Raw genomic sequence first — 27,842 nt, 5'->3', positions numbered from 1 at the left:
CCGAGCAGGACTCCAATCCCTGGGCCACAGCTGCCTCTGAAGCCAGGCAGCCCTGAATTCAAGTCCTACTGGCTCTGTCTGGGCCTCAGTTTCCTCATTTGGGAACTGGGGGTAAGATTCTTGTAAGAATGGGAGGGTACCGATAGGAAGCACCCAACCCAGGACCTGATGTTCACCAGATGGGGAAACTGAGACTCAGGGGAGTGGACACACTCGTCTCGATGAGGATGTCCGGACCCCGTGGCTGCAGAGCTCTGGGGAGGCTCCTCCTCCAGCCCCAACTCCCCCCAGGCTATTCTGCCACCAACAGGGACACGTCCAGTCCTTGTGGTTCTTTCCTGCCCACCATTGCCCTTCATGTTGGCCCAAACAACCCCATCTCAGCCTCCCCTGAGCCCTGCTGGTCCAGACCCCCAGCTCAGGAGGCCGAAGGGGGCGTGGCTTTAGGGGCGGGGCTCCCTTGTTCTCCCCTCCCCCTTCTCCAACAAGACCAGGCAGCAGACTCTGTGGAGGGACCCAGCCTGCCCGCACCTGCTCCTACAGGGCCCTGGAAGCCAGCTTACATTTTCAGGAGCACCACAGTAGAAGTCTACTTTAACCTGTAACTCCTACCAAATCCCCAGCTCCTTGGGCCTCAGATTCTCCATGGGTAAAGTGAACCTCTGCATCCTGTGAGTTTAGGGGATGAAGATGAAGGCTGTGAGTGTCCTGGGAGCGGCATGAAGGACTGAATGCCAAGCAGAGAACTGAGTGGAAAGTGCGGGACCCGGTTTCAGCCAAGTCTGTTTACACCAAGCCACCGTGAACACAGTTTTCCTCCTTGGCCACCTAATGCCTGAGTGGCTGCCTCTGTCTCCTCAGTGTGATCCTCGCAGTTCCTTGTTTCCCTTCAAGATCCCCTCACCCAGAATGGTCCTCCTGGCCTGGGAATAGCTTATGTTTTGATCCAGTATTGGCCTCTCGCTGCATCACACTCTGTGGGGTCCTAACGCCTTCGGACCTCCATGGCCCCTCCAGCCTCCCTTCCTGTTCCCCAAGAGCAGTCTTTTCTCTCCAGGACTGCCAGACGAGAACTGGAAAACTGGTGGGCACGCAACTGTCTTCATCATGCTACATGCGTGTTCTCAGTCATGTCCAGCTCTTTGCAACCCTATGGACTGTAGCCCACCAGCCTCCTCTGTCCGTAGAATTTTCCAGGCAAGAATACAGAAGCCTATTGCCATTTCCTACTCCAGAGGATCTTCCCGACCCAGAAATCAAACTCATGTCTGCTGCATGTCTCTGGCATTGCAGGCAGATTCTTTACCACTGACTTCCAATGAGCCAATTGGAAGCCACTGACTTCCACCAGCTGAGCCAGTGACTTCCCGAATCCCCACCCAAGCTCCCAAATGCCCCAGCAGTATTTGATTGACAACTCACAGATGTTCTCACGCCTGTTATCTCCTTCTGATATGTGGCTCCTTCCTAGCGACCTCCCTGCTTATCCTGTCATTCAGTCAAACACCGGTCTTGATGTGGATGATATTGATAAGGGAAAAAGCTGAAAACGTCAGAATCTTTTGCGGTCACTGTAATCTATGCAGTCAGTATATTCACTGCTAACAAACTTTTCAGTACATTCATACAGACTTTTGTATAAACAAAATTAGATCTATTATGAAACGTGTTTCATCATTTACTTTTTTTCCCTAATACATTGTGGAACGTGGCTCGTGTCATTAAAAAAAAAAAAAAAATGATGTTCTAGAAGCATCAACAACGACTGTCAAATACTCCAAACATCTATACCAGAAATTGATCGGAGCTCTACACACTTAAGCGTCTCAAGTGTAGCCACATTATAAGCAGAGCATTTGTGGTCTTACAGCGAATCTTAGGCATCCTGGTGATCACATCCTGAGAAAAATGGCCAAGCAAGAAAATTGCCAGGTAGGAGGAAAACACTCAGGCTTTCGAAAAATTAAGCACACGTGGATTGAACCCCCACACGACTCACAACCTGTGTGTAATTGTTTAGGGCCAGGGGACTGAAGAGGAAACGAGGCAAGAGAAGCCATTGAGCTGAGGAGACTCTGCAGGCAGCAGACCTAGACGTCCTCAGATGTGAACATGGGGATAAGGCCCAGGAAGCTGTGGAGCCCCTGAGTGTCAGAGGACAGCAGAGACCGTAGGCCAGCTCCCCTACATTAAGGGATGGAGAAGCAGGCCAGAGAAAGGCAACCAGGGAGGTGGCGACCCCCGGGTCTGGAATCTTTCCAACACAGCCCTGTGCTGGCTGTAGAGTGACCCCGCTGGGGAAGGGCAGGTCAGGGCTGCACCTGAGTGAGGGAGTGTGAACCGGTCTTATCCCACCTGCCAGGCAGAGCTGGAGAGACGGTGGGTGCGAGCTGGGGAGATGGGGCTTGCAGCAACGTGCCGGGAGTTGGTCCAGGCCTTTGGGTCTGCCATCGCTAAATCCGCGTAACAGTGAAGGAAGGAGCTACAGTTTTGCAAGCGATTCGCCCTCTCGCTCACACAAAAAGCAGTTTATGCAAGACGTCATCTAAATGCAAACTCTTTCTGGATTTTGCTGGGGAAAAGGGTCTTTTCCACAGGGGCAGAATCTAGGGTGGTGATTCTCAAACACACACAAAGCGAGTACAAGACTCACTTGGTGGGGCGGAGGCGGAGGTGTTCAAAGTGCAGATTCCAGAGCCGCCCGCTGAGAGCGTGATCCTGGAGTTCTGGGCAGGCCTCTGCACCTGCATTCTTAAGGCCCCCGACGGCTCAGACGCAGGTGGTCCGCAGACCACTCTTAGGAATCACTGATGAGAGTGTGGTTGATTTTCATGCTGAGACCCTGACAACTTCCACTGTTGCAAAGTTAGTTCAGTAGCTATGTGGCTCACCCTGACAGTCTTTCCCCGCACTCCGGAGCCCCAGAGAAGAATGTTTCTAACAAAAAAAGAAACGCATACCAATCTAGGGGCTTGACATCGGAACCCTATGATTTACTTACCTTCTTCCCATAAAGCTGGGGATTGGTAGGCTATTTCTCGGCAGGTCCCCGAAAGAAGCGCTCACACCAGACCTTACGTCGTTCCCCCAGCAGATGGCACTGACTCATTTTAAATACCGTTTGTAAAGGGAGCCTCAACGCTCAAGATAGATGGAGAGGCAGAGTAAAGACAAGACCGAGACAATGAGAGGACAGTCACAAAAAGAAACATCACAGACAGCGCTTAGATCCTCCTGGATGTAATTTGTAAATCTGTTGTGTAGCCTTGACTGACACATTTGTTTAACCAAACAAACAAAAAATCACCTGCTGCTTCCCAAACCTGGGAGCTGGCTGCGGAGCTAGCTGGGAGTTAAAATCTAGGACATTGACATAACCTACTATGACCACAAGATGGCGGTACTGCGCCAGGAGGCCCAGATGCATAGGAACAGTTAAATCTTAAAAGGCAATAGAAAGACTTGAGAACATGTCGTGAAAATAAGATCGTGGAGGGGAAAGAGAGGAAGAGACACGTTGGTTAGATTGCAACTTGTCTCTCGAGTTCACTAGTATGATAATCATCCCTACAGCTGCTGCTACCAGCGGCTGCCGTTTGCTGAGTGGTTACCGCGTACCAGGCTGTGATAGGCACTGTATACACAGTTTCGAGTTCATCAAGCCTTACAAGGGAAGTTTCACGATGTCTCCATTTCTGAGAGGAAGCATTATGTGGGGAACCAGAAGCCGAGACCTCTTGTATTTTCTCAAAAGAGACGAAGACACTGATCTGATTCTGGCCACATCAACAATAGTGAATGGAGTGGCTTCTATGCATAAAAAGCTGAAAGTTCCTTCTTTCATTGAGCAAATATCTGAGTACCTACTGGTGCCATGCCCTGTTCAAGGTGCTAAGAAAAGAGAACTGAAGGAACTGAAGGAAAAACCTTGCTTCTAGTGCAGAAACAGAACTTGATAAACCACTAGGTCCCCGGAGAGGTGCCTCAGGGGCAAAAAGGGCCTGCAGGGGCATTTTAGAGGATGTTGGTGCTGAGTTGGACCTGGGTCCCACCGGCCCACAGAGCCAGTCATTCAATTTTCAGGAATTCCGTGAGTTCTTTTTTTTTTAATTACTCTTTTATTTTTTAATTGAAGGATAATTGCTTTATAGAATTTTTGCTATTTCTTGTCAAACATCAACATGAATCAGCCATAGGTATATAAATGTCCCCTCCCTCTTGAACTTCCCTCCCATCCCACGTCTCTAGGTTATTACAGAGCCCCTGTTTGAGTTCCCTGAGTCATGGAGCAAATTCCCATTGGCTATCCGTTTTACATATGGTATTCCTTACCATATGTAAGTTTCCATGTTACTCTCTCCACACATCTCACTCTCTCCTAACACACTCATTATTAGCGTTAAATTATATAAACTTACAATTAAGTTATATTTTAAAGTTACCATTAATTAAGTCATATTTAAAACTCATTCCTTCCTAATTATTTTACATTTCACAGTTATCCATTGGTAAGCACACTTCTTCCCTAAAGGACCAGATAGTAAATATTTTAGACTGTGCGAGGCATTCAGCGCCTGTCATAACTACTGAACTCTACCACTGGAGTGTGAACGCAGCCATTAGTATGTCACATGAATGGGCATGACTGTCTTGCAATAAAATGTTATCAGAACCAGCCGATGGGAACTTCCCTGGTGGCTCAGTGGTGAGAGTTCAGTGCCAACGCAGGAGACATGGGTCTGATCCCTCATCCAGGAAGATCCCACCTGCAACTAACCACATGAGCCACAACTATTGAGCCTGTGCTCTGGAGCCTGGAAGCCGCAACTACTGAGTCCACGGGCCGCAGCTGCTGACGTCCAAGTACCCTGGAGACCATGCCCTGCAACCAGAGAAGCCACTGCAGTGAGAAGCCAGCGCATCACAACTAGGAAGCAGCCTCCGCCCGCAGCAACTAGAGAAAAGCCTGAGCAGCCACAGAGACAGCACAGCCAGGAAAAAGTAACAGGCAGGGGCTGGGGCTGGTCCCCCCGCCACACCCAGCTGTCCGGAGCTCTGCGCTCAGCTATTTCTGTCTACACGGTGGGAGCGCTATATACTTCTGTGCTAATCCCAGCTGCATCTCTTCTAAGCACCACCTTCAGGGATGTCACACTGGCAGCTTGCAGTCGGCCACGCTGAGAGTATTTACACCTTAAAATTGGCAAACACTACAGATCCGGGCTTTTTTTCTCCCTGGAGAACTGGCTGTTAAACACTTTACCAGCACACCAGAGGCCAGTGTGGTCTGAGAAGGCCTCTCTGGGGACGTGATCTCTTGCACAGGAACCTGAAACTGGACTTAAGTCTTTCTATCTTGCGGCTGCCCATCCCACCCACCAGGGGTAACATACAGGGCGTAACTTGGAAGTAGATCTCAACAAAACAGTCTGAATTTTGCAGAGAAGGCCAGAAAGAATAAAATACGCACTTGTTTAAAATACAGAGATTCCATTACTCAGCTATAAAAAAGACATTTGAATCAGTTCTAATGAGGTGGATGAACCTAGAGCCTATTATACAGAGTGAAGTAAGTCAGAGAGAGAATGACAAATACTGTATATTAATACATATACATGGAATCTAGAAAGATAGGACTGATAATTCTATTTGCGGGGCGGCAAGGAGACACGGACATAAAGAACAGATGAGGGAGCGGGTGGGATAGCTTGAGGGAGTAGTATTGGAGCATATACATTACCACAGGTAAGATAGATGGCTGGTGGGAATTTGCTGTATGATGTAGGGAACCCAGAAGTGTTCTCTGTGACAACCTAGAGGGATGGGATGGGGAGGGAGGTGGGAGGGAGGCTTAGAGGGAAGTGTATACCTATGGTTGCTTCATGTTAGTGTATGGCAGAAACCATCACAATATTGTAAAGTTCAGTTCAGTTCAGTCCCTCAGTCGTGCCCAACTCTTTGCAACCCCATGGACTGCAGCACGCCAGGCCTCCCTGTCCATCACCAACTCCCAGAGTTTACTCAAACTCATGTCCATTGAGTCAGTGATGCCATCCAACCATCTCATCCTCTGTCGTCCCCTTCTCTTCCCGCCTTCAATCTTTCCCAGCATCAGGGTCTTTTCAAATGAGTCAGTTCTTCACATCAGGTGGCCAAAGTATTGGAGTTTCGGCTTCAACATCAGTCCTTCCAATGAATATTCAGGACTCATTTCCCCTGGGATGGACTGGTTGGATCTCCTTGCAGTCCAAGGGACTCTCAAGGGTCTTCTCCAACACCACAGTTCAAAAGCATCAATCCTTCAGTGCTCAGCTTTCTTTATGGTCCAACTCCCACATTCATACATGAACACTGGAAAAACCATAGCTTTGACTGGATGGACCTTTGTCGACACAGTAGTCTCTGCTTTTTAATATGCTGTCTAGGTTGGTCATAACTTTTCTTCCAAGAAGCAAGCGGCTTTTAATTTCATGGCTGCAGTCACCATCTGCAGTGATTTTGGAGCCCAGAAAAACAAAGTCTCTCACTGTTTCCATTGTTTCCCCATCTATTTGCCATGAACCAGACCACCTGACCTGCCTCTTGAGAAACCTGTATGCAGGTCAGGAAGCAACAGTTAGAACTGGACATGGAACAACAGACTGGTTCCAAATAAGAAAAGGAGTATGTCAAGGCTGTATATTGTCACCCTGCTGATTTAACTTATATGCAGAGTGCATCATGAGAAACGCTGGGCTGGAAGAAGCACAAGCTGGAATCAAGATTGCCGGGAGAAATATCAATAACCTCAGATATGCAGATGACACCACCCTTATGGCAGACAGTGAAGAGGAACTAAAAAGCCTCTTGATGAAAGTGAAACAGGGGAGTGAAAAAGTTGGCTTAAAGCTTAACATTCAGAAAACTAAGATCATGGCATCTGGTCCCATCACCTCATGGGAAATAGATGGGGAGACAGTGGAAACAGTGTCAGACTTTATTTTTTTGGGCTCCAAAATCACTACAGATGGTGACTGCAGCCATGAAATTAAAACACACTTACTCCTTGGAAGGAAAGTTATGACCAACCTAGATAGCATATTAAAAAGCAGAGACATTACTTTGCCAACATAGTCAAGGCTATGGCTTTTCCAGTGGTCACATATGGATGTGAGAGTTGGACTGTGAAGAAAGCTGAGCGCCGAAAAATTGATGCTTTTAAACTGTGGTGTTGGAGAAGACTCTTGAGAGTCCCTTGGACTGCAAGGAGATCCAACCAGTCCATCCTAAAGGAGATCAATCCTGGGTGTTCATTGGAAGGACTGATGTTGAAGCTGAAACTCCAATACTTTGGCCACCTCATGCGAAGAGCTGACTCGTTGGAAAAGACCCTGATACTGGGAGGGATTGGGGGCAGGAGGAGAAGGGCATGACAGAGGATGAGATGGCTGGATGGCATCACCAACTCGATGGGCATGAGTTTGAGCAAACTCCGGGAGTTTGTGATGGACAGGGAGGCCTGGCGTGCTGCAATTCATGGGGTCGCAAAGAATAGGACACGACTGAGCGACTGAACTGAACTGAACTGAACTGAACTGAATGGGACCAGATGCCAAGATCTTAGTTTTCTGAATGTTGAGTTTTAAGCCAACTTTTTCATTCTCCTTTTTCACTTTCATCAAGAGGCTCTTTAGTTCTTCTTTACTTTCTGCTACAAGTGTGGTGTCATGTCCATATCTGAGGTTATTGATATTCCTCCCAGCAATCTTGATTCCAGCTTGTGCTTCATCCAGTCTGGCATTTTGCATGATGTACTGCATATAAGTTAAATAAGCAGGGTGATAACATACAGCCTTGATGTACTGCTTTCCCAATTTGGAACCAGTCTGTTGTTCCATGTCCAGTTCTAACTGTTGCTTCCTGACCTGCATACAGGTTTCTCAAGAGGCAGGTCAGGTGTCTGCTATTCCCATTTCTTTAAGAATTTTCCACAGTTCGTTGTGATCTACATAGTCAAAGACTTTAGCATAGTCAATAAAGCAGATGTTTTTCTGGGACTCTCTTGCTTTTTCAATGATCCAGCAGATGTTGGCAATTTGATCTCTGGTTCCTCTGCCTTTTCTAAATCCAGCTTGAACATCTGGAAATTCACAGTTCATGTACTGTTGAAGTCTGGCTTGGAGAATTTTCAGCATTACTTTACTAGCATGTGAGATGAGTGCAATTGTGCGGTAGTTTGAGCATTATTTGGCATTGCCTTTCTTTGGGGTTGTAAAGTTATTATCCTCCAATTAAAAATAAAATGAAAACAAATGAAATATAGAGATTCCAATATCAATAACCCCATCAAGGCACACTCTTTAGAGCAGCCTTGCCTATCTGTCTTCAAGCGTGTGGGACACACAGCCAAGAAACCATACATCATGGCCCAAGGCCTGGCCTCATTTATTCCACAGGCTGGGGAGACCCTGCCTGCCTCAGATGGGACCCGCAAGGTTTGACCTTGGAGGTCACATTCAGTGTCTCACAAGTGAGGCAGGATGGCAGAGAGGAACTCAGGAGTCCTCCCTGGGGAAGTCAGTTTCCATCCAACTCTTAAAACCTGAGTTCAACCTCAGATTGCTTTGGAAAAGGCAGTATTTGAAACAAACCTGAGTCCTATTTCTAAGGGAGTGGTTTGATGCATAGAATTAAGAGTTTTCATAAATTCCTAGGCAAGGGGTGAACTTCCCTGGTGGTTCAGATGGTAAAGTGCCTGCCTATAATGCAGGAGACCCGGGTTCAATCCCTGGGTTGGGAAGATCTGGAAAAGGAAATGGCAACCCACTCCAGTATTCTTGCCAGGAAAATCCCATGGACTGAGGAACCTGGTAGCTACAGTCCATGGGATCACAAAGAGTCAGACACTACTGAGTGACTTCACTTTTCACTTAGGCAAGAAGTAAAGCAATGGACCCACTCTGCAAATTTCAGTGGCGCTTTTGAGATGGAGGTCACTGCTGGGTGAATTACTCTTATGTTTATGATGTCCATTTCAATATTCACTCGCCGAATTACTTCAGTTAGATCTCAGAATACTCCCTCCTCAAATAAAATCCATCCCTTCAAAAGTGGCAACTCACACAGACCTGATTGTCCACAGTGTGAAGGCAGTACTCAACCCACCCCCCCAAAAAAACGAATCCCTTTCCAGGAACTCAGCCTCTTACCTAATCAGACTGTTGGGCTTTCTTTTTTTATGACATTTATAGACACCTTGGAATACTTTCTGAGCAGAACAGCATCTTCCTTATGCTTCTTGAAGGATATCTTCATTCAAGCCCTCTTCAGATATAGTGAGGTTCACCCTGTTTCTGAATCCTTTCTCTGCCCTCCAGAATATGTCCCAGTAGAGTCTGAAGGCTCTTCCTCAACAGTCTGGGTCAGGAGCTTTACAACAGATTTCCTCCTTCCACTTTGGAGCTTGTCCACATCCATAATCCCCTTTATCAGAAGTTTCATCAGAGAATGACAAGTGGGTTATGTTTCTTCAGAAACCTCCGCTGGCCCTGACAAGTGGCTGCAGATCCCAGCGGATGTTGGACTAACATGAGGAGCTATGAAAACTACCATGTGCCTGGCGGTGGTGTCACCGAGGAGGACCCTGTGGAAACTTCCTGGGACAGACCCCTCCACATAGCCTCTGCTTTAGCTCCTCTATGAAGTACCCAGATAGCAGTATCTGATGCATACTTTTCTGAGTTTTTCAGGTGCTAAAATCACTGCCAAATGAAAAAAACTAACTGCTTGATGCTCATGAGCACATAGCCCCGACCTTCTGGTGCCTAAGGATTGATGATGTTGCCCTCCCTGTTACCTCCCCGTCGCCCAGTCAGAGGATTGTGCACGAGCTGATCGCACACCCTGTGACCTGCCCCTCCCTTACATGGCTTTTCAAATTGCTTTGCTGAAACACTTCCAGGAGTTTGGGGTTTTGTGGGGGCACAGGCCACCCATTCTCCTTGTGTGGCCCTGCAATGAACCCTTTTCTGCTCCAAACTGCTGTGTTTCGGTTTGTCTGGCCTCACTGTGCCTCAGGCAGAGGAACTTGGGCTCGGGAACACCATCTGCAGGTCCCAGTGCCTCAGGTGGGCACAGGCGTGAGGCATCTGAGAAGCCTCCATCCACGAATGAATTCAGCGTGCAGCCAGGACTGAGAACTGCTGCTGTAGGCCATGCGTCCCTTCCTCAGGAAGATGAGGGAAAATTGGCCTCAGCAGGTCAGGAGAAGCGCAGGGATCAGGCCCCAGAAGAGGCCCGGAGAGGCAGTGGTCCTCTGCCAGCCTGTCAGCCCGCCTCCAACAAGGTCTGGTCTTGATTGCCCACATTCACAGGTGGGCACAAGTATATGAACGATCACTGTTGCACTAAAACACCCACAGAGAATCAGAAAGGAGGGGATCTAAGAAAAAGCAAGCCAACCCTTGAGTTTGAACAAAGGACAATCAGAGTGATGTCCAATACGTCATTTGGCTGTGGGTTTCTAAGTAGAAAAGTTCTTGAATGCACTGTATTAACACAAATATTGCCAGCTTGGATCATTCTAGCTTTCCTACCTTGGCATAACAAGGGGCTGAACTCTACAAGCAGTAATTCCTGAAGAAAGCATGTTATATCAGTTACCTAATATAGCATCATGTAATCATTTCTCCAAATTATACAGAAAAGTAAAGTGTTCTTAATTGCCTCCTTGGCAGCTGTGAGAGATCAAGACACACTATGCTATAGGCACCAGCTCTGGCCCAGTTTAAGAGATGAACAACTCTTGGTTGGATTAGAGACTGGCAGAACTGAGCTTTAATTAGGATCGGAGCTTGGTGGTGCCAAGTTATTTCAAGTAACTACACAAAATCATGATGCCAGGAGGGGACCCAGAGACCATGGCACATCTCCCAGGAAAAGTCTATGTTTTCTAAAACAAGCACAATGATAACAGAGACTTGATGAAGACACAGGTGTGCCTGGTACTGCATTTTCCTAAAGCAATCTTCCTCAATTCCAGTCTTCCCATAACCCCAAACCCTTCCCCAAAGAAATCAAGGAAAAACAACCATAAAAATTTAATTTTAATGATACAGAAATAGTATATAGTACATTTCTTTCCACAGCAGCACTTCAATCATCTCTAAAAAATTTAACAAAATTAAGGCTAAATCAGAGCAATCTGATAATAAAGGGATATTTTATGTGGTTTTACTTTTAAAGAATGTCTTCATAAATATAGAATGTTCATCAGGCCAAAAAAAAGAAATGTTGAACAAGATACCAAATATGGGAAATGCAATATAAAATGTGCTCCTTTATACCAACTTCCTAACAACCATGACTTCCCAGGGAAGTTCCAAATGGGATTTATTTTTTCTTAATGAATGTTTATGACAGGATACTAAGACTTTCTGGAGTACTATAGGCCATTTTTTAAAATAAAACCAATAACAGTTGAATCTCCCACACAATCTCTTGAAAAAATAAAAAGCGGAAGTGGACAGGGTTTTAAAGTGCAAGAGAATTACGTCTGAGTCTGTGGAGCTCCAAAGGAGGATGGCTCTGGACCTGGTCTTTCCCCACAACCTGTGTTATAGGAAGACTTTCAAATACAGTAAACAAAAATGGCATCGCTGACAAAGAGAGTCAGGAAAGCAAATGGATTTCTTGAATGACCTGCTCTAAATACTGACATTTATTGTGAGCAGGAAGAAGGGATGTCTTTCTTTTCCCCCTTTTCATTATCCTTGGCCATATGTGCTGGTTAGCTTTTTACTACCACTTTCAAACTCAGGAGAGACCTTCGGCTGTTTCAGGATTTAGACTAAGATGAAGACTCTTTTCTCCCCACCTCTCTTTTTCCTCCAATAAAGCTTCTGAAAGGAAACTAGACAATGCAACGCTGACTCGCTGCAAGAAGCCTGGCTCTCTGAAGTCCCAGTTTCTGAGCAGTGACACAGCCTGGGAGGCAGAGAGAACCCACCTTTACAGCCCCCAGCAGGCACCACACCTGCTCTCAGGGTGGCCTTCCATCCTCCACCCTCTCTCTCTTGCATCCTAGTATGCATCTGAATATTTCCATCTTAATAAGCTCTCCTCCTTCTCCACCCTCACTTGCCTTGGGGAATTCAAGTATTATTTTCATTGAAGAACTGTGGGTATGTTAACATCACCAACCCCCTATAAAAGGCAGTCTTATTCTTCACTATGAACCTACAGTCCCCCTACTTGAACAAGGACATTCTACTTTATGACAAAAAATCTTCCCATATTAGGATTAAAATTTTCATCAAAGTAGCAGTAGTCTACTTTTTTTTAACTTTGCATAACAATTTCATTTTTCCATTTCTTTGGTTTCCAGAGCCTCTATTTCCCCTACAGAAATTAAATGAAGGGTAAATGTCCAGGTAAATAACATCCTCTTTAGTCTCAAGAGGGTTCCTAAGATGGCTAAAACCTCTAGGAAACAGTGGGCTGAGGCATAGATACTAAAACACATTTCTTATATGAATTCACATGTAAACACAGAGAAACAATATGACAAATATACAATTACCCATGTGTATGTGGAATAATTAACACAATAACATTCTATGACCACATGACCACATAAAGAAAAGATATTTTCAAGATCTTTCAGTTCATTGTTTTTTCAAATCTGGCTGATGATCACTCTCAGGGTCACCTGTTTGGGGGGGATGGACACTTCGGGTCTAGGAAATGGGGTCTACCATTTGTGAAGACTCAGTTCAGCAGGCATGGCCGAGGACCCAGAAATTTGTCCTTCTTTCCTGTAAGATTCAATAGTCCCACCCCCTTGCTCTACAGAGGAAGACACTGAGGCCCAGAGAAGTCAAGACGTTGCCCAAGACTAATAAAGCACGAAACAGAGAAAGGGCTGGACCAGCGCTTGTCCCCTCGTCCACCACTTCTGTCACACCTCACTGCCTCCTGGAGCCCCCAACCCGGCGCCCTTACACTCAGGCTAAGAAGCCTTTAGTAGACGTTCTGTTGTTAGAAGTAGGTGGTAAGCTGCTCGAGGGCAGGTGCCATGTCTCATGTTCCTTTTGACACAATCTTAGGTAAGAAGTGTCTAAGAAATAATTGTTGGCAGACAGTCCCTCAGCTAAGGCCTAATTCTATCTTCTCTCACACCTCTGTCTACAGTCATCAGCACAGATGCAAAGTCATCTAGCTGGATATTGAGGTCCATCAGAGGAAAACAGTAACATCTCTGAATCTATGAAGGTGGCATGTTCACACACAGGAATTTGAATGTCAATGCAAGTTCCCTAAGATAATTACGTCTTTCCCTTGTTCCTGAATTACGTGAATTAGGTGAAAAGAAAAAAAAAAAAGTGAATCCACGGGATAGAAAGAAGCTATTTACCTACAACTTTTGGCAAATATGAATTACAAAAATCCTAAACTATTCTAAGGAAATTATCCTTAGCAACTCTAACAGTTCTATGTTACTGAGTTTTGTTTCTCTCTCTCTTGGTTTGCAATGTGTATTTCCAGTTTTACAAAACATTCTTTTGTGGATGGAGTCAAATGCCTTCGTAAAGCTGATAGCAACGGGCTGAACACATTATGAAATGGTTGCCCTCCCTCCCCCCCTCCCATATATATAAATTCTCACACACAAACACACACGTGTGTATTCAGTGGAGGTGGGGCAACATGACTTGTTTTATAAATAAGATGATTTTACTATATTGCCATCTTGATTGTACACATGATACGGAAGAAAGGATAACAGAAACATTTAAAAGACCAATAGAAAAATATGAAAGAAAATTTAAGGCTAGAAATGAAGTAAGTCAACAGGCACGTGGGTCACTGGAGCCACACCGCCCAGCCCTGCCTGTGCCCATGTGACACTCAGGGCCCTGCGGGAGCACCAACCAGAAAGGACTGCTGATGGGGGGCGGGTGCTGGAGAGGAGACACCCAGGGCCTGGAAGGACCCTTGCCTCTAGAGGAACCACCATAGTGGGCCCTGCATCCCTTTACTGGGTGCTCCCTCCCCAGCTAATGTTAGAAGAACAGGAAGCTCTACTTGAAGAAACTGTCCTAGAAATGGTTTATGGAAGAGGTCCCTCCCACTAGAAAGCGCCTCCACGCCCTACCCATGGGAAATAAACGTACAACTCCACAAGTCCTCTTCAAGTCTTCTGCCACGAGGAGCTGAGCAGGACTGACCTTCAACTTGTGTTTTAATTTTTACAGGAAAGGAACTGTCTTCTCTTTTTTAACTGTTAAATCCAGTCTTACCTAGATATAGAGTCCTAATCATTTCTCTAGAGAGCCTTTTAAAATCACATTGATAAGCTCCTACATCCATGTATTCATCCAACATGTACTGATTAAGAGGTGACTGGACTTGTGGAAAGTCAGGGCTAGAGGGAACCTTAGGCATCTAGCCCCCCAGGCTCCTCATCAACCCCAGGGCAATGGGGCAGGGCTGCTCCCAATCTCTCTGGACCTAGTATCCAGATCACCAGTCACCCAGGTATTGAGTAAAACTTCATGCAAAAGTTATGTACTTTTTTCATTCCAAAAATGAAAAAATTATGATGAAATTTTCTGTACATTATGATTCATAACAATGAATCCTAGCTAAAATGGAATGACAAACCAAAGGGTAAATGTGACTTTAAAAAGAAATAATTGCAGGGTTTGCAAAGATTCTTTCCCTTCTTTTGGACATTCAGTGTTTTATGAAGTCATATGCTAGACACACATGACAACCTCTGCCATTCCATGTGGTTAGGAAGTCATTCCACAGAGACACCATCGTCACACAACACGTCCCACAGCACTGACACAGACAGCCTATGCTGCTAGTCTACAACAGACACACACTACAGGTATTAGCTACGAAAACATCCATTTTCTACTTATTGAATCAGGAGGAAGGCAAAGCTGCTGCTAACATTTCAATAAAATATCTGGTTCGTAACTGTCATTATCTCAAGGGATATCAGACTGAACTTAATGCAGGGACTGATCTAAGTTCTAGACGGTCTTATCTAAGATAGTAGAAGTTGAGACAGCCAATACATCTTCAGGAAAATTTCAATGAGTGATTCTATATGACCAATTCATTTTCCTATTAACCTTATATTTGTATAGGAATATATTTATCACCCCAACTCTTTAGTAAAATTTACTGTGCCCCACTGCATAAGAGAGTCTTTAGAAAAGAAAAGAAAGCTGTTAGCTGACAGTTACTACTATGAATGAAGAGCTTCAATTGCTGTATATGTGAATCCCCCAGGAAAACTACATCAAAAATGGACATTTCATGACAAAAATCACTCATGTATCTCAAAACCAGAACAAATAGAAAACACCATTGAGGAAATTTAAATACTTTTGTGACCACTACCACAGAAACACAGAAACTCAGCAGATTGCAGACATGCAGGAATCAGCACTAGAGAGGGAAGAATTAACAAATCAAACTCAAAACAACTTTAATCAGTGGATTGAAAGTAGACTCTATCCTCCTCAAGGCGACCATTAGCTACAAAGGAAAAGTGATTTCATAACCTTGGTCCATAAAGAAGACACATTTATTTACATTCTCAACAGACTAAAAGAGGTTTTAAACTGTCACAATTAAAATTGTATGCTTCCAAAAATATCTTACGATCAATGCACTTAACTTAAAGCTTCAGGTATTAATAACTTCATTTAGACTTCTTAAAAAACCAACACAAACATACTTTCTAGAGTGCAAAATGCTTATTAAATACTTTAGTAACACAAAAGCAATTTGTTTTTAAACACAGGAATCCTGTGTTGAAGGATCATCACCGCAAAGACATCCATTGCCGGCAATGGACGCTGAACAGAACTGCCAGCTCAAGTGAGATGCAACATGAAAACTGTGCGTTTGATTTCTGCACCCGTCCAGATGATCCTGCTTATTTGTACAGACTCATGGTTGGACTCTGGTACATGCACATGTATGCATCACAGAGAAGTCTTCGTGCACAGCCTTGGATTCTTCTGGAGTCCAAGGAGTGCAGATCGTCGAGAGACATTTTCAAGTACTCTCCTACTTCTGGGCATGGGGTAACTTGAGGAATGTTGAAGCCATTCTGACCACCTATGGAGAAGAGGAAGAGCCGTATTGAGGGCAGTGAAGTTATAAACACTTTTGATGCCCTGCCCTACCAAAGTAACTTTACAATTCCGTAATTTAGTTAATGCTAATTTCCAGGATCAGAAAGACCTCATTTTACTTCTGATTTCTAGAAGTCCTCTGCTTATCTCTTGATAGTCTCACTTCTTGGTTTCTGAAAGGATTCTGGGACCAACAGTGAATATAACTGGTCAAAAGATATATATCCTGAGCAAAGTCCAAAATCTACTTCCCAGGCTTCTCAGTCAAGGAATAATGTCACATACACATGTGCACACACATTCAACTCTCCACATTCCCAAATCCCTTCCTGGACACAAGCACCCCTGTTTGCTTTACCATGAGCCTGTCCAGTTTAGAGCAGATCTAGTAGTTTAAAGTAGATCTAGTAAAATGAATACTATTTTACTCCCCTAAGGTTAAAAAACATATTTGTGTAACTCTCACAAGATTCTGTTTTACATTTCATTAGATAGCAGGAGGATATAAGGCATGGTCTTAGGGACCCCAGGAAAGGTTCTTCTGCTTTAGCTTCCCAATGGCTTTTCTAAAAATATCTGCAACACCTGTGCTTTCTAATTTCATGCTTAAATGCAAATTTTAACTGGGCTAGGGACATATTTACAGATGGATCTGTGCTATATCAAATGTCTGAATGCTGAGAAAATGTTGAGAACCCATGAGGCAGAGTTTGGGCAGCTGATCAAGAGGCTGCCACAAGGGTGTGTCCTAGGTCACTAGGGGACCACACCAGAAGACTTGGAGCCTGGAGTGTGAGAGAGTGGCTAAAGGAAAAACGGTGAATGGAAGAACTGGAGGGATATGGAAGTCAAATTCCCACAACTTTGCCTAGGGCTGATCCTAATCTGTAAACTCTATAAAGGCAGGAGTATAGCTGTTTCGACAACTGCTTCATTTTTGAAACCTACTAGAGCCCTGGGCCAGAGAAGGCAATGACAACCCACTCCAGTACTCTTGCCTCAAAAATCCCACGGATGGAGGAGCCTGGTAGGCTGCAGTCCACAGGGTCGCTAAGGGTCAGACACGACTGAGTGGCTTCACTTTCACTTTTCCCTTTCATGCACTGGAGAAGGAAATGGCAACCCACTCCAGTGTTCTTGCCTGGAGAATCCCAGGGACGGGAGCTCCTGGTGGGCGGCCATCTATGGGGTCTCACAGTCAGACACGACTGAAGTGACTTAGCAGCAGCAGCAGAGCCCTGGGCACTTCACATGCACTCATTAGGTATTTGTTAAATAATGACTAAATATCCTAGAAAGCAGCCTAGAAAGTGCAGTATATTCCCCAGTTCAGGAAGAAAGACATTATACATAGAATAAGCTTATTTTTCCAAAGAAGACATTTACTTCTATTCTTAGCTTTGTCATTTAGAAGACACATGGTTTAGTATATAAAAGAACATAAGCACTGAATTTAGAAAGACTGAATTAAATACATGCTCTGAGACCCTAGGCACCTTAAATCTCTGCTTTAGTAAGACAAAAATAGGAACCACTCCCATTTTGCAAGGATTTAGGTAAATGACCTAAAGTCCCTCCCAGAGAGCTTGGCACAGAAGTACTTAAGAAATGATGAGTATGGTACAGAAAATGAGAGGAGATCAAAAGTCAAGGACAACAAAGTAGAAATAAAAACTCTCAGCCTTAAAGAAAAAAATATCTGATTCCTTTTTTTTTTAAAAAGACTCTATGCATGTCAAACTATCACAATACTATTCCTTAGTTTTGTAGCAAGGCTGTTAATGCATCACCAAGATATTCCTGAGCAGCTTTTCCCAACACTGTTTGTTACTCAGACCAAGCTAGCCCACTACAACTATCCCACTACAAACTCAAATATCACCACATGTGGAAGAAAGGTCTGTAAAGTACCATCCCGATCAGCCATGCTGTCGAAGAAGAGCCAGGCAGAGTCGTCTTTCCCGTACTTCACAAAAGCGACATAGTGGCTTGTTTCTATGCAGAGGACAGCAAATAACTCCATCTTCTGGCAGGGGATGCAGCCGTGTCTCCAGTCCCGGTCAGGCAGATCTTTGGGAAGTGACACTGGGTTGTATTTATGATTCAGCCTCTTGGGATGAAGGTGGACCTAAAACAGAACATGAAGAAAAAGTCATTAAGGAGCCAAACTCAATGTCTGAAGAGAATGGACTCCACTTACTCTAATGGAATATGTCCCTATAAATAGCAACTGAGTACCCCATGGAAATCCATCAAATAAACAGAAGAGGCATACCCCTTAATTATGAATTTTTTAAGTTAATTATGATTTTGAAAACTTTTCAAAACCTGAAATCTGGTTCAACTACAAAAGATTTATTATTTATTAAGAGAATATCCATTAAGTAAAGTCAAACTTACTTGAGCATTGCAGGTTTTACAAAACTGCTTGATTTTGCCAGCTGAGATGTCAGGGTCATCATAGCATTCTCTACACTCATACATTGCAAGCCCTCCACAAATCCGGCACTGCCTGGGGGCTGAAAAGGGTGGGATGTGGGGGAGTTAAGGGGTCTTTTACAATGCATTCTTTTATTTTAAAAAATTAAAAAGAAAAATTAAGTTTTAAAAAGGATAATGCTCATGGACTCAAAAGTCTATCCCTTCCCACCCCCATAAAGTTTAAATTGGATTTCCTTGGATTCAGGATATCTTTAAAGACATTTTCTCTGACCAAATGACTTTAAAAAAATAATACACTCTAGAGTGTTCCTCCTGATTATAAAACTTCTACTGATGAATGTGCTAAGATACAAGAGACATACAGAAGAAAACTGAAAGCATCTGCAATTTCAGTTAGCAAGAGATAACCACTCTTGTAATTTCTCTTATAATTTTATATCTGCATACTTAACATAACTCAGTGTGTGTGTGTGTGCGTGTGCACAGCTCCTCTTGTAGACAATATCAGCATACCTTTTCACTTAACATTATATCATGACCACTTTCATGTAACACTGGTCTTCAAAAACATGAATTTGAACAGCAGTACTTACGCTGTGCAGATACACTATAATTCACTTAACTACTCTCCTCTAGTTAACATATAGAGTGCTTCTAATTTCTTATTCATAAACATATTTGCATAGGAAATCTTGATTTACATGTCTGATTTTTTCAGAATAAATTTCTAGTGTAATATTCCCAAGCTCTTCAGACAGCAAAATTGTCTTTAAGAAAACTTGTATCCTGTTAGACTCTTATTCACAATTAATGTGAATGACCTGATAAGACTACTGCTGAAAAACAAACTAAAAAATCTTATACTTACTGTCTTCAAGTAAATCTGTTATATTTAGTTCCAGAGAAGGAAAAATTTTTTTAAATAGTTTAAAGTCTTTTCCAAATCGAGGCATCTGAATAATCAGACATGATGGTGCCTTACAAAAAAAAAGATACATAATTTTAGAATCAAAACATTGATAAATTTCCCTGAAATTCCCCCAAAAGAGTCACGGTTGTCAAACCAAGCAGTGATTCCACCATAACATGGATGGCCTGTAAAATGGGATCTGCATGTGGACACAGAGTATGAAGGCAGCGCACCAAAGAGCCACAAGCCTCAAGCAGTCCAAGATGTGTGGACACATGGACACAGAGGTCAGGTAGTTCAGCCACCTGGGATCTCAAAGAATAAGATGACTGTGCAGAGTAACATCCCACTTTGGGTTTATATTTTTCAAAAGGTTTCAGAAAAATTGTTTTTGCAAGTACAATTAAGAAATTCATCACTGAAGGACACTATTCCTTATATTTCAACAAATAAATACTGGTAGCTATTAAGGTTTTATCAGAACATCCCTTTAAAAATAAATACAATGAAAATGAGCCACATGAGATCATGAATATACTCAGTAAAAGAAAAGTAAATTATATCACTTGTTCATTTACAATAAGTGAGTTTGCCTTTCATTGAAGGAGGAAAAGTAAACATTCCTTTGGATGATATGCTTGAATAAACTTTTAAATTGGATAAAATGTGAAATTGGGTGAAATGACAACAGAAACCCTCACAATCTTTTTTGCTCTAAGCTACTTAAATGTTTTCAAGTTATAAATCATATTGATATTTTCCTTGGCACCAAAATCTAAAGAGTTCAATTTTAGTATTTTCTACTAAGTTCAATTTAAAGTATTTTCTACAAGCACAAAGTTGAAGCATGGCATAATTTCAAAATTTGTGTTTTGTTAACAGTTTGTGTTTATAATAGTTCTCAGTGGGTTAAAAGTAATAGTTAGTGAAGTTATAGTTTTCTTAAGAAGCCTAAGGACTTTAATATAAAATACAGTAAGTAATTATCACGTACCTCAGCAAATTTCAGGTTACTGTTGATAAAAGACCATTCTAATAATTGCTGAATTGTAGGAACTCCAACTTTCTCATTTTTTTCCATAAAAATTTGATAGAAGTAACAATCTTGTACTTTTTGACCTGCTGATCTAAAAATATGCAGAAAAAGCCAAATAATTTACTTATGAAATGCATCAGAAGGTGAAATGGTTCTAGGGGCATTTGAGAACACAAAAACTACTGAGAACAGAAATCTGCAACTCTGACAGTCAGAACAACAGTGACAAAGACAATGATTTAGATAAAATAATTAAATGTACTCGTGCATAAGAACTTACAAATTACTTCTTATTTTAGTTTTCATACTGAAAGTTCCCTTAGTGATTAGGAGAAAAATAATGCAACAACATCTGTAATCAAAAAGCACTTGTGAATAGTAACAACCAGAAGCTAATATCATCGGTTCAACTTTACTGTCCAAAGCTAGAAAACAGCAAATTGCATTTTAATGCCTTTAATAGGAAAGTCAGTTCATACATGGCTGAATGGGACAAACCCTTAGAGACATTCCAGATGGTCTAAAGACCTTCCAGACCTTTAGAAACTTTTAATTTACGAAGGCCCTGAGATCTGGTGAAGGAGCATCCTTCCCAGCAAGTCAAATGCAGAGCCAGGTGTAAAACCCAGGTGTCCTAACAACTGCTCACTATTCTTTGCACTCAAGCATGTTCTCCTTAGATGGTCACTCATTTATTCAACAAGCACCAAGTTAGGACCCACTGCATGCAAATCTCAGTGTTACCCTTATGTATTTTCCCTTCTAAATATTTTACTAGAATGCATGAAAATTCAAGACTAACTGTACCAAAAGAATCAATAATCTTTAAATTTACTACTTACCCTTTTTAGCAGAATTTCTGGGCATAGAATCAGGCAGTTTATAATTAGATTTATAAGCAGATTTCAAGATTTTTAGGGAAAAATATTAACATAGACACTAACCTCAGAAACCCTCAGTTTCCCAAAGCAACTTATACTCTGAAATAAAGACAACTTATTTGGTAACAAAGTAGAAATTCTTGAGAACCCACGACAAAAAAAAAAAAAAAAAAAGAGATAACCAAAAAACCTGAAGGTTATGCTATACCAAGATTTTAATCTATTATTGATGACAATAAAATGCCAGCATTTTTCTGTGAAAGTCAAAAAGTATTAAAAAAGAATCAACAGGTAACAGGAAAAATAAGACTGGAAACAAAGAAAGCAGAAGCAGTAGAGGTGAGCAGTCACAAAACTCAGAAATATTAACAGTGACAGACGAGAGGGATGGTGGCTGGAGAGAGCGCAGAGAGGCAGACATGAGATGGGAATCAAAAATGAGGAGGTAATATCAACAGTTTTGTGATATTTGGACAGAAAACCAGAGGGAGAGGGGAGCAGCAGCCACTCACACCTCATAACTGAAGTTCTAGAAGGCTAATAATATCCTAGGGTGATTAGCTCATCACTGAGACACACATATATAAGAATTAGAGCAAAACTGATGCTATTGTACAAAACCACACACCTTACATTTCTGTTTATCACCCCACCCCCTCAAAAAAACTAAGAGCTGAAGGATACAAACGTTGTATTAACTTTCTTTGTAACACAGATCATAGTGGGTAGTTGACTAAAATTTTTTACAGATTCTGGATTATCTAGTACCATGGAATATAACATATCCACGTAATAAGAATTCCCGGTTCGGAAGTTGCTGTATAATACAGGGAGCTCAACCTGATGCTCTGTGATAACCGAGAGGGGTGGGTGGTGGTGGAGGGAGTGGGAGGGAGGCTCAAGAAGGAGGGGATATATGTATACACATAGCTGGTTATATAGGACGATCCCCTGGAGGAGGGCATGGCAACCTACTCCGGTATTCTTGCCTGGAGAATCCATCCCATGGACAGAGGAGACTGGCGGGCTGCAGTCAACAGGATCACAAAGAGTCAGACATGACCAAAGCAATTAGGACACACACACAGGTGATTCACGTTGTATGGCAGAAACCAACACAGCGCTGTAAAGCAACTAAACTCCAATCAAAAATGTAAAAAATAAAAGAAGAATCCCCAGTGCTATGGTTCTACAGTAAGAGGTGCTCAGTAGTACAACCTGAATATTCCCTTATATCTGCTTCCTGATGCTGATTTTTTCCATTATTTTTCCTGGAGTGCTTCACCTCCATCCACTAGATTCTCCCCTTGGTGGCTATGACTTCAGTTTCACCCTAGCACCCCCCAACACATTAGTCATTGCTACTGTTTTTAAGTATGAAAGCTTGATATACCTACATTTACCAATTTCTTGCTTGACTTCCTTGTTTCTTGCATAACATTCCCTTATTTAAATTTAGTTTTATGTTACTAAAGTATACCTTGTAATAAGTCTCTGACTGGTAATTTAGTCCCAGTTCTTCCTGCTCAGGAATTTTGTGCATCTTTTTTCTTAGAATTTAAGTCTGTCAAAAGTTCTGTAAAATCTTCAGTTATAATCTCTCAAACTATTGTTGCTTCCCTAATCTCTCTAGTGATTCCTCCAAGAACTACAACTGGAATTTGTCTTTCATGTCTCTTTTCTTCCTTTTTATCCTTTATTTTTTATAACTCTGTCCCTTTGGGCTACATTCTAGGTAATGTCTTCAGATCTATCTTCTAAATGAGCAATTCTCTCTTTAGCTATGCATACTGCATTCAGTAAGGTATCCTGTCCCAGCCATATCTATATGGCTATACTAAAGTAGGAAATGGCAACCCACTCCAGTTTTAATGTCTGGAAAATTCCATGGATAGAGGAGTCTGGCGGAGAAGGCAATGGCACCCCACTTCAGTACTCTTGCCTGGAAAATCCCATGGATGGAGGAGCCTGGTAGGCTGTAGACCACGGGGTCGCTACAAGTCAGACACGACTGAGTGACTTCACTTTCACTTTTCACTTTCATGCATTGGAGAAGGAAATGGCAACCCACTCCAGTGTTCTTGCCTGGAGAATCGCAGGGAAGGGGGAGCGTGGTGGGCTGCCGTCTATAGAGTCGCACAGAGTCGGACACGACTTACGCGACTTAGCAGCAGCAGCAGCAGAGGAGTCTGGTGGGCTATAGTCCATGGAGTTGCAAAGAGTCAGACACAACTGAGCACAAACACACACATATATATAAACCATACATATATAAACCATACATATATAAACTACACACACACACATATATATACACACATATATAAACTATAGATATAGTTTTTTATTCTATTTATGGTAATTTTATCTTTTTTATTTTTCTTTGTTATCAAATCTATACTTATCCTCCATAGGTATCTAATTCCTTCTTTATTCTCTTCACCATTTAAAAATATTTCATACCAAGAATATCATTTTAGAATAGTCTCTAAGGCACTCATCTGTTGCATCAGCTGACTCTCCCTCAGTCCGAAAGATGGGTCCATGGAGGTGAAGAATGACACTTGGGAGAAAACTGCTAACTTTTAAAGTATCTTTTTTTTCATATTTTTATAATCTTTAGTGATTCTCAATAGGAAGAGGCTGCTGAAGGGGGAGGAGAGGCAGAGCTTCCCAGGGCCTTCTTGAAACTCCACAATACCTTAGACACTGAGATATATTTCTATATGTACTTGACCCCTCCTCACCCACTCTGAGAATCACTGCAGTATTCATCCTGTGTTATTACCAGGAATGCATTACCTCCCCAAGGCTATGGGAGGTGATGGGCTATGGAAAAAAAAAAAAAAAAGACAACTGTTTTAATCATCTGAAATTTATCTCTTCAAGATGAAAAACAGAAGTGATTTTTTTCCTCCCAAATTGCCTGCTAAATTTCCTACATTATGCATTAAACATATATTTCCTTCCTAATTTGCATTTGAAGGTGATATACTGAAATACCACATACAGTTAATTCTGTATCTGGGCTTTGTATTCAGTTCTATCTATTCAGTTTCTAACTGTGTACCAGTATCACACTGCTTTAAGGTCTGTTGTGCTATCTTTATAGCTTATAATAGAATTGTTTTTTAAAAAAACTACAATGTTTTCACATCTTGTAGAGAATTCTAAAATTGTTTTACAGCATTCCAAAGGGGGGGGGGAGTTAAGATCTTGATTATGTACAAATTATTTTATAAAAATTAACATGTTAAACTTATTTAATCTTTCTACTTAAATATAATCTTTCTCATTAATTAATCAAATCACTTTTTAGCTCTGGACAACTTTTTAAAAAATCTATCTCAATAAAATTGATTTCTTAGAATTTTATACTTTCATGAAGCATGAAATTATCCCTTCTTCATATTTGCTAACAAATAAATTTATTTCTCCATGATTTTATTCTACATGGCCAAATTACAAATTTTTTTATTAATATACTACAGTTTCTAAACAATTCTCTAGGATTTTCTAGGTATACATATGAGCATGCTAAGTCACTTCAGACATGTCCGACTCTTGTGACCTTATAGACTCTAGCCTGCCAGGCTCCTCTGTCCATGGGCTTCTCCAGGCAAGAATACTGGAGTGGGTTGCCATGCCCCCCTCCAGGGGATCTTCCCAACCCAGGATCAAACGTGCATCTCTTATGTCTTATATCTGCTAGTGGCAGGTTCTTTACCACTAGCACCACCTGGGAAGCCCATATACATATACATATAGCTATCACCATATTTGAACAGATGATAAATATATCCTGTCTGATTTCATTAGCCAGAACTTCCAAAACATTATCAAATTATAACTGCAGTATTGTCCATCCACCCTTCCTTCCTTTCTTTTTACTCATTAACTCAACATTGGCATCAAAGAAAATCATTTGAGACATTGAGATGAGTAAGAATCCTTGTCTGTGTTAGTTTTTAAAGAAGCGCAACCTCAAAAATGACAGGATGATCTCAGCTCATTTCCAAGGCAAACTATTTAACATCACAGTAATGCAAGTCTATGCCCCAAGCAGTAATGCCAAAGAAGCTGAAGTTGAATGGTTCTATGAAGACCTACAAGACCTTCGAGAACCAACACCAAAAAAAGGTGTCCTTTTCATCATAGGCAACTGGAATGCAAAAGGAGAAAGTCAAGAGATAGCTTTGAGTTAAGAGGCAAGTTTGGCATTAGGGTACAAGGTGAAGCAGGGCAAAGGCTAACAGAGTTTTGTCAAGGGAACACACTAGTTATAACAAACACCCTTTTCCAACAACACAAGAGACGACTCTACACATGGACATCACCAGGTGGTCAATACCGAAATCAGACTGATTAAGTTCTTTGCAGCCAAAGATGGAGAAGCTCTATGCCGTCAGCAAAAACAAGACCTGGAGCTGACTATGGCTCCAATCCCCAGCTCCTTATTGCAAAATTCAGGCTTAAACTGAAGAAAAGTAGGGAAAACCACTAGGCCATTCAAATATGACCTAAGTCAAATCCATTATGATTATATAATGGAGGTGACAAATAGATTCAAGGGATTAGATCTGGTAAACAGAGTGCCTGAAGAACTATGGACGGAAGTTCATAACACTGTACAAGAAGCAGTGACCAAAACCATCCCAAAGAAGAACTATACAAAAAGGTCTTAATGACCTGGACAACCAAGATGGTGTGATCACTCACTTATAGCCAGACATCTGGATTGAGAAATCATGTGGGTCTTAGGTAGTGTTTCTACAATCAAAGCTAATAGAGGTGATGGAATTCCAGCTGAGCTATTTCACATCCCAAAAGATGATGCTGTTAAAGTGCTGCACTCAATATGTCAGCAAATTTGGAAAACTCAGCAGTGGCCACAGAACTGGAAAAGGTCAGTTTTCATTCCAGTCCTAAAGAAAGGCAATGCCAAAGAACATTCAAACTACTGTACAACTGCACTCATTTCACATGCTAGTAAGGTTATGCTCAAAATCCTTCAAGCAGTTTCAACAGTATGTGAACCAAGAACTTCCACGTGTACAAGATGGATTTAGAAAAGGCAGAAGAACCAGAGATCAAAATGCCACCATTTGTTGGCTCATAGAGAAAGCAAGGGAATTCCAGAAAAACATTTATGTCTGCTTCATTGACCATGCTAAAGCCTGTGACTGTGTGGATCACAACAAACTGTGAAAAATTCTCAAACAGATAGATATACCAGATGACTTTACCCATCTCCTGAGAAACTTGTATGCAGGTCAAGAAGCAATAGTTAGAACTGAATATGGAACAACAGACTGGTCCAAGATAGAGAAAGGCGTACGACAAGGCTGCATATTGCCCCTACTTATCTAACTCACATGCAGAGCACATCATGCGAAATACCGAGCGGGGTGAAGCACAAGTTGGAGTCAAGACTGTCAGGAGAAGCATCAACATCATCAGTTCAGTTCAGTCGCTCAGTCGTGTCCGACTCTGCGACCCCAGGGACTGTAGCACGCCAGGCCTCCCTGTCCACCACCAACTCCCAGAGCTTACTCAAATTCATGTCCATTGAGTTGGTGATGCCATCCAACCATTTCATCCTCTGTTGCCCCCTTTTCCTCCTGCCTTCAATCTTTCCCAGCATCAGGGTCTTTTTAAATGAATCAGTTCTCCTCATCAGGTGGCCAAAGTATTGGAGTTTCAGCTTCAGCATCAGTACTTCCAAAGAATATTCAAGACTGATTTCCTTTAGGATGGACTGGTTGTATCTCCTTGCAGTCCAGGGGACTCTCCAGAGTCTTCTCCAACACCACAGTTCAAAAGCATCAATCAACAACCTCAGATATGCAGGTAATACCAATCTATTGACCGAAAGTAATGAGGAACTAAAGAGTCTCTTGATGGAGGTGAAAGAGGAAAGTGAAAAAGCTGGCTTAAAACACAATTTTCAAAAACCTAAGATGATGGCATCCGATCCCATCACTTCATGGCAAATAGAAGGGGGAAATGTGGAAGCAGTTATAGATTTTCTTTTCTTGGGCTCCAAAATCACTGCAGATGGTGACTGCAATCACGAAATTAAAAGATGCTTGTTCCCTGAAGAAAAGCTATGACAAACCTAGACAGTGTAATGAAAAGCAGAGACATCACTTTGCTGACAGTGGTCCATACAGTCAAAGTTATGGTTTTTCCAATAGTCATGTATGGATGTGAAAGCTGGACCACAAAGAAGGCTGAGCACTGAAGAATTGATGCTTTTGAGATGATTTTGAACTGTGGTACTGAGAAGACTCCTGAAGAGTCCCCTGGACAGCAAGGAGATCAAAACAGTCAATTCTAAAGGAAATCAACCCTGAATATTCATTGGAAGGACTGATGCTGAAGCCGAAACTCCAATATTTTGACCACCTGGTGAGAAGAGCCAACTCACTGGA

At 42.3% G+C, this 27,842-nt stretch overlaps 1 protein-coding gene across 10 annotated transcripts in view; it reads right to left on the bottom strand.

The window, feature by feature from the left end:
- Positions 1-11,071: 11,071 nt before the first annotated feature.
- Positions 11,072-27,842, bottom strand: part of CYLD (CYLD lysine 63 deubiquitinase) — a 71,496-nt gene continuing 54,725 nt past the window's right edge. For all 10 annotated transcript variants that reach the window (XM_043898439.1, XM_043898446.1, XM_043898447.1 and 7 more), the window contains 5 exons: positions 20,486-20,618; positions 19,450-19,558; positions 18,540-18,658; positions 18,051-18,267; positions 11,072-16,122 (listed from right to left, as the gene is read on the bottom strand). In XM_043898439.1, coding sequence (XP_043754374.1) covers positions 15,938-16,122; positions 18,051-18,267; positions 18,540-18,658; positions 19,450-19,558; positions 20,486-20,618 — 763 coding nt within the window. In that variant the 3' untranslated portion in view covers positions 11,072-15,937. The remainder of the gene's footprint in view (positions 16,123-18,050; positions 18,268-18,539; positions 18,659-19,449; positions 19,559-20,485; positions 20,619-27,842) is intronic.

Source organism: Cervus elaphus, chromosome 4 (assembly GCF_910594005.1).
Source record: "Cervus elaphus chromosome 4, mCerEla1.1, whole genome shotgun sequence".
NCBI classification, from domain to species: domain Eukaryota; kingdom Metazoa; phylum Chordata; class Mammalia; order Artiodactyla; family Cervidae; genus Cervus; species Cervus elaphus.
The sequence above is the reverse complement of the archived record's forward strand: the minus strand, read 5'-3'. Positions and strand labels throughout refer to the sequence as shown.